The sequence below is a fragment of the Trachymyrmex septentrionalis genome, unplaced genomic scaffold, assembly GCF_001594115.1.
Source record: "Trachymyrmex septentrionalis isolate Tsep2-gDNA-1 unplaced genomic scaffold, Tsep1.0 scaffold37, whole genome shotgun sequence".
NCBI lineage: Eukaryota > Metazoa > Arthropoda > Insecta > Hymenoptera > Formicidae > Trachymyrmex > Trachymyrmex septentrionalis.
The window spans coordinates 5867248-5877001 of NW_017305536.1; the positions used below are offsets into that span (position 1 = coordinate 5867248).

Below are 9754 nucleotides of genomic sequence, written 5' to 3' on the forward strand. Positions count from 1 at the left end.
CTGATTGCTCCGAATTGCCGTTACGCGCGTCGACTCGCCTGTCTTCTTCCACCATGGACGTCAGCTCGATAGCTCGTCGTCGGCTGTGGGAGACGTCCTTGATTACTACATCGCGCGGTCGACCACCACGCGAGGCGGTGGAAGCGTAACGCTCCGGGTCCGAGCAAACATGTTCCGGGACGGCCAGTATCTGGAGGTGATCAAGGTACCGCGTGCAACAGCTGTCAACAGCTGGTTGTCAAGCGCGCCGCGCGCGCGCGCACGAACGCGCCTGTCAAACATCTGTTGCGAAAACCGGGCGATATGGAGTGATTTTCCTCTCATCTTCTTTTCTCCAAACCGTCGAGAAATATCTTCTTCGATAAGTGAATGATAGAACGTACGATTCACCCTTTGAACGGTCGAATATAGGAGACATGACAATTCGCTCGTTTTAATCATCGCGAGTTAGCGGAACGTCTCTCATTAATTTTCTGGAACGAGCACGCAGCGATTTGTATAGAGCTTATTGCTTATATCGTATCACAACGTGTCCGCAGGCCTCGGACGATTGCCTGGCGACTGCCGTGGTCACCGTGCAGGAAAAAACGGTGGAGATCAAGAACCAAAAGGTCATCACGAACAAGTGGCTGCAAGTAGAGGACTGGGCGGCTCTCTATAAAATATTGGAGCGAGCGGTTCTGCGAAACGGCCGTCAGGATGATGAATCGCATCGCGAAGGACAGGGATGTGAATGGAGAAAGTCGACTCGTCAGCTGGAAGTCACGTAAGAACGCAATCGTCTTTATTTTATCGTTTGAGAATTTTCGATTGACTTTTTTTTAGCGAATTGATTAAATCAATTAAGGCCTGATTCCAGCAAAAAATTGTTAATTTTAATTTAAATTCAATTTACTTTTTCTAATGGTAAAAAATATAAAAAAGCCCATCAAAGCCTGCATCAGCTGGATGCACCGAAAATTTTTCTTTATTTTCGTGTGAATGTAACAAAACGAATAAAATATATGTTTCGACACTTCAATTCGGGTCCTTATCAATATAACATATAAATCGAAATTACATAAATAACGCAAATTCCAAGTTGATGATTCCCAACAATATAGTTCGTTTTTCTTTATCCAAATGCCAAATTAGCTATGTAATAAATAGCCCAATGATTATCAGAAATAGTAACTTATACAATAATATTATAAAAACTTACAAAAATAAAACCGAAATCATATACATTGCATCTAAGTTGTACTTGTACTAAGTAGAATCACATCGCTCATCAGATTGTTAGATTTGCTGTGTAGTCATTCAAAAGAACCACAAAACGAAAAATTAGAAAATTATTAAAATCATTTGTCTGAATCTTGATTATATCAACTTACATGTAAGCGTTTTCTCGCGACTCTTTTTCTAATGCTTAATGAATATTTACAAATTAATTTTGAAAAAGACAGAATTGAAAGTTATAGAAAGATTTAAAAATCCAAGAAGACAACGTCCAAATCACATTGAAACTACCAGTTCTCGTCTGATCACTGAAGTCAAGTAACGTTGAGCACGGTTAGTACTTGGATGGGATTTAAAAATCCAAGACGACTATAATAATGTTATAAATTTAAGTTTTTTAAGTTGGAGAAATCAGCTTACTTTTTAAAGAAAAAATAAAGTAAATTAATAAATTAAATACATGTGCTTCGCGATTTACTTGTTAGTAATTAATTAAAATATAAAACAAAACAATCCAATAGTCCATACTTATCCTTCCCGGATTCAAAAGTTTTAACTCTAAGTTTTAACTCTTGCCCTTTTTCTAGACAAATAAAATCCTAATTACACCCATACTTTATCGACGGTTAATTTATCGAGTGATAACCTATATTTGATTGATAATAGGATAAGATTATTAATTTCTTTTATTGTTTGTCGTATGGAAAAAAAGATGGAGACAACAATGAATTAAAAACTCATTGGAAACAATTCTGCCAGTTGAATAAATCATTAATTAAGTTAATCAGAATTCAATCTTATATTCATGATATGTACCTCGTCTGAATAAAACATTTTTATAGCAGTTTAATATTAAAAATAGATATGCATTTTTTAAAAGTCGATAATAAGTTGAGTTTGTTACATATAAAAACAATATTCTGTAAGAATTCTTACGAATCATTATTCTATCATGGATTTATATATATATATATATATATACGAATATGTATATAATAATAATAATAATAACTCACGAATTTCGTTTAACAGGTACACTTTCGAACATCCAGAAAACGCAAGTGGCATGCCGTCTTTGCCCACGATCAAGGTACACGTGTCACCAGCCCGAAAGAAACTGGTGAAGCGAGAACCAGGTGACGAGACCTCGAAGAAGAGTAAAGTGAAAACGAAGGACGACGCAACGAAACGAACGAAAGAAGAAAAATCTCCCATTCAAACGTTGACAAAAACCGATCGATTAAAGAAGATACCGAAGAAATCGGCGCAGATTACCCCAAAAAAGACTGAGACTCCGAGCGCTATCGCGAAGGAGCAGAAAGATCTGAAGAGGAAAAATGTGTGTTCGACATACACGCTCTTCAAAGATTTAGAGAACGCGCCGTTGGAGGAATACATCCCGGACGCGCCGAAGAAATCGTGTCCGGACTTCAAATACGTTCCCAGCCGGAAAAGCGCATTGGAAAATATGCGATCAACGTTGAATGAATACACGCCGACTTTGTGTGAAGGCAAAAGTCTCGTCGCGGAAAACGTGAGTTACGTGCCGAACTCCGTTAAGAAACTGGAGACGAATTACGAGATTTACGAGCCATGCGCCACCACAGAGATACCCGACAGCGTTTTCGAAGAGTACGTACCTAATTCCAAGGGTCTCAATCCCTCTATAGAAGAGTATGAGCCTGATTTCAAATTCCCGAGCAAACTGATGAAGTTCGACGACAGTTATGTGCCCTCGAGCGTACGACAAAGCGTGTCAAATGACTCGAAAAAAACCTCGAGCAAGCAGGAGAAGTCGAAGCTGCAGAAACTTGAGGCCTGTCGAAAGAGGACAGTAGACAAGAAAAAGATGAATCTTTTCTCGTGAGATACACACGTGTGAAGTGCTCGATCTGACTGTAAGACTAAAGAAAGTTTTGTAAGGAGAGAAAATAGATTTTGGTACGACTGATGTCTGTAAAAAGTATAGTTTATCTTAATTCGATATATAAGACTATATATTACATTATTGTATAGTGATATCCGTAATAAAATACCTATTCTTGCTAAGTACAATTATATCGATGAATTGATTATTAACGAATGTCGTTACGATAGCTTGGAACTGGCGCGAGTAGCTGTCTTATTTCCATGCTATAAAATTGATTATTCTATTTCCGAAATGCCAATTTCTTAATGTCTTGTATCAGTCTTGTGCATAGATACATCATGAAGCCACTTAGCGGTCTTCGGCCTCGCTTGGAGGATCTTCGACCAAATTCTTTATAGGTTCGTATTTGTTTCCCGCCATTTCTTCCTTGGATTCTTCATTGGATTTCATTTCAGTGTTATTTTGATTGAGTTCCTCTTCATCGTCAGTATCATCATCGGCACCTGGATGAACAGAAACCTTATGCGTCGGACTGCCCATTGTCTGCATGGTTCCCGGTTTCTGCCACATCTTTTGCGACTCCTGAAAATGACAAACAAATATAATTATTATAATCAAGAAACAATGTATGTAAATCAATTTACAAGTAGAAATTACCTTCATTCCGCTAACTTTCTCCATGTAATAATCGTAAACAAACTTAGCCATGTGCGGCATATCCTCGATCTCCATCGGAACAGTTGAGGACACAGCATCGTTCGGTCGCTCGGTGGGATAAAGTTCCTGTGGCAGTAGTTGTAGTTTCAACGGTCTCTGCATCAATTGGTTGAATGCTGGTGTCAGTTCGAAACAGTTCTTGAAGAGAGACACGCGAGCGAAGACATAGAGACCGAGACGAGCACGAGACATCGCCACCACTAAACGCCTCGCGTCCCTCAGGTGACCAACTGCGCGCGTCTTAACTAGAGACAGCAAGATGTAATCGTTTTGCTGACCCTGATACTTGTCGACAGTTGTTACTTTGTTCGGCCGGCCTATCAGAGGGTTGTTTGCACACCGAATGTTTATTACATCCCTTATTAGATGCTTCTGTCCGTTATACGTAGTCAGGATACTGATCTTGTCCGCCGGATATCCTAGCAGGCGCATGTACATGAACACCGCGACGCAATATTCGGCTTCAGCGAGATTCTGATAGAAGTAGGCACTAGGCTCGCTCTCGCCAACGCCGTTGAAGTCTTCGACGTTCACTAGTTGGAAATCGTACAGGAAACCGACGTTTGCTACCAGATACTCGGGGCTTCGCTCTACGTGCGCCAAATTACCCAATTTCTTATACCTCCAATTGTAGAGATTGCAAATGCTGGGTCTGGCGCGACCTTGGCCGTCGAGATCGACGGTGGGTACGCCCAGTCTCACGAATCTCGCGAACAGCGACTGTTCCATATTCGAGTATTTCTGAAAGGCCATGTTCTTGATGACCGGCGGCAGCTGATGATGGTCCCCTATCATTATCCAGCGTTTTAGGCGATTATATCCATCTTGGGGATTTTGTAGTAGCAACGGTATGAAAGTTTCTATTTCCAAAATCTGCGCGGACTCCTCCATGAGGATATTGTCGTATTTGAAACCCATGTCGACAAGTTCGCGACGTTTAAGCGCTGCGTGCGTACAGGTCATAGCAATTACTTTGGCCTCTTTCACGAGTAAGTACTTCGATCTGTCGAGACCCGATCGCAGTAATTCGAAAGCGCGGAACTCATCTAATTGCGTGAATATCCTCTCAATGTATCTGCATAGAAAATATCGATATAAGAAGCAGTTATGATTACTCATTTTATAAAGTGTTGTATTCACGATGCTAGAAATCCTTCTGAAATCTCGGAGAAAGAATTGACCAATCACATTGATCAAATAGCCAAATTGTTCAAATGTTATTCGTTAATTTTTTTCTCCGTTCAAAATTTCAAAATAATTTCTAACATCACAAGGCTTAAGAGTTTAATGTACGTTTCTTACCTAAAACAACTGCACGCAATCTTGAGGTCTTCCTCATACGAATTTCGCTTGAAAAGCGGCTGTGGGGCGTTGTCGAAGAACTTGTGGAAGGGAAACTCCTCATCAATTATAGAAGATAAATCAGATTTCTCACTTGTGTGCTGTCTTTGCTTGACTCTGGCTTGAAAACGGTTCCATCTCGTGGACACTTGATACATAAAAAAGTAACCCGCTGTTTCGCACGTATACGCGACATCGCCCTTTACATTCAAAGATTCCTGAAAAAAGAAATACATTGTAACAACTTGACATAATTAAACAGTACTGATAATTTAAGAGATAAATACCTGTAATCTTTGAACTTCCAAGAGCAAATCCAAACGTTTGGCAAGAACGTAATTGACTCTACCGTAGCGACTGAAATCCTTTTCCGTCTCCAAAGCCTCCTCTCCGTGACCGAGACGCAGCAGATGCCGTTCATCGATATCGAGGGCCATTATCTTCTCGAACAATTGATTAAGCGCTTGATTGGAATGTGTTACAATCAGCGTCCTCTGATAGGGAAAATTGTGATATAGATTCGAGATAATCTGTACAGCAACATCTGTTTTGCCGGTACCAGGCGGGCCGACGACCAGTGTCAGACCTGGCTGCATTCCAGCTCGTATAGCTTCGACTTGCGTTGGCGTAAAGGGAATCTGATTTCTGCAACGTAGCAATATATATTTTCTCCGTTCAAAAAATAACACGTTTCAACATGCTATTAAGGCACTACGACAAAGTGAATACTAACTTTTTCGGTTCGTTCGCTCTGTATGGACCTCTACTGGGCGGCACGTGTGGTTTAACTGTAATAAGCTTTTTCATCGGATCATTGTTGTGCTTTGCGAGGACATCCTCGAAAGTTAACTGGAACGGTCGCACCAGATTTCCTTCATCCTCCGGATTCGTTTTAATCTCGTACTGAGGAAAACTGGCTCGTAGATGATCGATATCGAGGAACGTATCGTTGAAGTCTATCGTTGCGATTTCATCTGGCATTCTATTGCATCAACATTTTTTAGTGTTCATTTATAAAGATTATGGATTTAATATATTTTTTTAGATTATTACGAATGTAATAATTGTGCAAACTATTACAGAAATGCAAAAATGTTAATTTATTTTTCAAATAAATAATCGAGATAAATAATTATTACTTGGAAGATACGGAATAACTGCAGAAAGGTATAATTACAGAAGAATATACTATTAAATTATAGAAGGAATATATCTATTAAAATCTCAGATAGATTTGTTCATCCGTTTACAATCGATGCCGTCCCAAGCAATCAAACAAGAAATATACCATTAGCTTTATTATTGGTATGTATAGAGATAGATAATAGATAGAGATTACCTAGAATAGCATGCTGCACCCGGATCGCCGTATCCGAGGATTATGTCGTGCAACCAATCGGGCACAACGCATTCAGTATTCATGAGCTCCCTTATAGTTTCTAACACAGCTTTGAAGTTGTTCTCCTTAGGTTTACGCCTCATTATGATATTAAATCCCTCGTATACGTCTTCGCCGCCATGACTAGCGTTGTCCATATCGATTCGATATTGATTACAGTCCAGCCACACTCTATAAGTGCGCGAATCGCCCGGCAAAATCGGCCTCGGTTCAGGGCCATCCTCTATCACTCTGCCGTTCGAGTCGAGCATACCCTCAACTTCGCATCCTCGCACCCTCGTTAAACCCACTTGTGGCACGAAGGGGAGTTTATGACTGTATTTAGTGCCTGCGATAATACGTCAATTATCTGAGAATTCTAATCTATATTATTATTATTATTATTATTATTATTATACGAGATTATTACAATAAAAAAAATTTTATTGTTGGAGCAAAATCATTATTGTTACTGTGTATGAAAGCGACTAAACTTCGCTGACATAATCATCATTTGATTGTAATAAAACATGTTTTATTGGTAATAAATTGGAAAAACCTTTGCTGTTTTTCTAACGAGATAATTTATCTTTGCAAATATATTTTGCAATTATGATAGTTTATTTATAAGATAATTAATTTGTTTATTATTATAGAAAGTCATTAATTAACATTACAAATTATTAACATATTATGTATATCAGCATATTTTTCTCTAGGTAATAGATTGATTCTTATTTATAAAACAGTTTTAAATTATTCTTTTTAATATTCATCTTATCTTACCGATAGGATTCGGCGGCTTAACTGTGATAAGAAAGCACACGTCGTGCTTACGAAGATTTTCCCATTCGGATTTAATTTCCTTACGAACGCTAAGATTTATGGTCACATCGGCACGAACTCTTGATGGTCTGTTCTCGCCGACATTAGGCTTAGCCACCTCGACCACTGCAAATTGCGTAATAGGTTGTGCCATTCTGGCCCATCCACCAAAGTAGACACCACCGTCCTCTGCCCGCCTACAAACGAAGAAAGAAGAAATATTATCACTTTTACTTTTACGAAAAGAGAAGGTAACACGTTGATTTAGCGTACCAAGGACTCAGTCTGCTCACGGCATCTTCAATGTCTTGTCGTATCTCGTCTGCAAACAACGATAATATTTAACGACTGATATATGTATTTAATCATAAATTAGATACGACAATAAATAACGCCATTTTTTTACTTTTTTTATACGTACATGTAGATTCTAAACGGAATAAATTGAAGTTTCGTAGAAGATAATCGTGCAACGTGAGGAACTGCAAATTCAATTTTGGCAAAGCCAGACAGCCCTCACCAGAAAAATATTCAGTCGGGACGATGCTCTCGTTCCATATGATGCCCTCGGTCGGATAAAGGGGCATCTCATTCAGTTCTTCAAGCTGAGATGGCCTACGCTCGTGTCGCGATATCTAAAATTAAAATGCATGCTCTCTGAATTCAGACTAGATAAAATCTCTCTCAATATTTCTCTTTTTTTACACTCACTAGCAATTCACGCAAAAAGGCTATATCCAGGCGATACCAATTCTCGTCCTTTTCTCGCTCCGTGGGCGGTACTAAATTCAAGTAACTCGCGATAGATCTCAATTTTTCTTGACTAAAAAAAAAATATTATTCGCAACGATTCAACGAAGCTAGTGCTTCATATGGTTTTATATATCAATATAATTAGTCTCTTCTAATAAATTATCTCGCAATATTATTTTCAAAATTAATACTTTACGTATTTTTTAGGATACTCTTATTAAATGCAAAACTTACCTGAGTGAGCCAAAATGTTTATACAAAGCATCTCTGACATCGACACTGGCTACGTTAGCCAATGCGAAGCTTCTTAGATCTGGAAATTTCGCAAAAACCGCATTCTGTAAAGTAATGAAAGTTAATAATGTTAATCTCAAGATTTCAAGCATTTATTGTATATATCAGTATTGATGATATATCAACGCAACTAATAAGATTAATCATGATTAAAATTCTTGTTTTATGCTAGTAAATTAACAACTGGTTTGAGAAAATCACACAACTTAAAGATAAAAATATATATACATGATATAAAAATCAGGGATTTATTATTTTACATATTTAAAAAATTATTCAACGAATATACAAAATCGTTTTTTAAATATTGAAATTCTTATGTACCTGTAGAGATGTAATTTTAGTGTAATGCAACTCCGTCATGTCGTGATCCGTTAAGGGATTGCCAGTCTCCTCGCTGATCTCGAAACGGGCATAGAACTTGAGCATTTCTAAAAGCTGCAATAAAGGCGAAATGAAGGTAATCAAGCCTTATATAGCCTTATATAGGAGGGAGCTAATTAAACCCTTCATTTGGTTTAACTTGTTTTCTCCCTTTCATTAAACTATATTATTGCTAAATTAAATATTAATGCCGCGAAATGTTTAATAAAGTTTATCAATAGTTCTGATTTAAAAAATTTAATTTTTCTGTAGTCTATATTTTAATTTGTAGTGTCAAATCAAATTTTTGCCTAAAAAACTTATTATTTCTTCAACTTTATCGGATTAGTTCAGGTTGTACTCGATCTGCTCAATTTGGTACGATCGAGCGTACATTATGGGATATCTTTTCTTGATATACTTCGTGAACACATTGAAGAAAAAAGTAACACTGCCTTTATCCCCAAGGAAATAATCTGTTAGATCCTTAATTCAAATTAAATACTGGACCTGCCATAGTACATCGAAAATCCATAATAATAAGGATGAGATAAGTTAGAAAGAAGAGTATGGTTTTCTTTTCATGGAGACACATGGAGGCTATGCCTATATGCGATAAAACCAGAATCAACAGAATCGTTGCATTTATAATCGTACTTTGATGTCATAGTCGACGAAAGGACCGGCCGTAGACATATTAATCGTTTTTCTCGCAACGGAGAGGTTTCCACCTCTTCTTCCCCCCAGAGAAATTTAAACTTCCTTTATCGAGGAATGAATGTTTATTTCCCATGCATTTTATTTATGGTTTAAAAAATATTTTTAATCATCTTTTTAAATTTGTAACTAAAAAAATTTAGACTATATATTTGCTTCATATTTTTAAGAAGATGGATTTAAGATTACCTGAGAAGTTCTGAAGATACACAATTCTCATTTAAAACACCCTATATTTTCTATTGTTTATGTATGAAATGCTTTATTTTATATATATA

At 37.6% G+C, this 9754-nt stretch overlaps 2 protein-coding genes across 5 annotated transcripts in view; one reads left to right on the forward strand and one right to left on the reverse strand.

Moving 5' to 3' along the window:
• LOC108750635 lies at nt 1-3616 on the forward strand. Of its 2 annotated transcripts, none has more exons than XM_018490205.1 (5): nt 1-196; nt 540-766; nt 2251-3159; nt 3408-3486; nt 3544-3616. In XM_018490205.1, exons 1-3 carry the CDS (start codon nt 170-172, stop codon nt 3083-3085), a joined length of 1089 nt encoding a protein of 362 aa, XP_018345707.1. In that variant the 5' UTR covers nt 1-169; the 3' UTR covers nt 3086-3159; nt 3408-3486; nt 3544-3616. The 2 variants fall into 2 exon arrangements, with proteins under 2 accessions (XP_018345707.1, XP_018345705.1); XM_018490203.1 differs by having other exon boundaries at nt 2-205.
• Nucleotides 3169-9754, reverse strand: part of LOC108750631 (intron-binding protein aquarius) — a 24883-nt gene continuing 18297 nt past the window's right edge. For all 3 annotated transcript variants that reach the window (XM_018490199.1, XM_018490198.1, XM_018490197.1), the window contains 12 exons: nt 8721-8834; nt 8337-8440; nt 8061-8172; nt 7771-7984; nt 7623-7671; nt 7311-7546; nt 6486-6873; nt 5880-6128; nt 5434-5791; nt 5108-5364; nt 3746-4880; nt 3169-3670 (listed from right to left, as the gene is read on the reverse strand). In XM_018490199.1, the coding sequence (XP_018345701.1) occupies nt 3437-3670; nt 3746-4880; nt 5108-5364; nt 5434-5791; nt 5880-6128; nt 6486-6873; nt 7311-7546; nt 7623-7671; nt 7771-7984; nt 8061-8172; nt 8337-8440; nt 8721-8834 (3450 nt within the window). In that variant the 3' untranslated portion in view covers nt 3169-3436. The remainder of the gene's footprint in view (nt 3671-3745; nt 4881-5107; nt 5365-5433; nt 5792-5879; nt 6129-6485; nt 6874-7310; nt 7547-7622; nt 7672-7770; nt 7985-8060; nt 8173-8336; nt 8441-8720; nt 8835-9754) is intronic.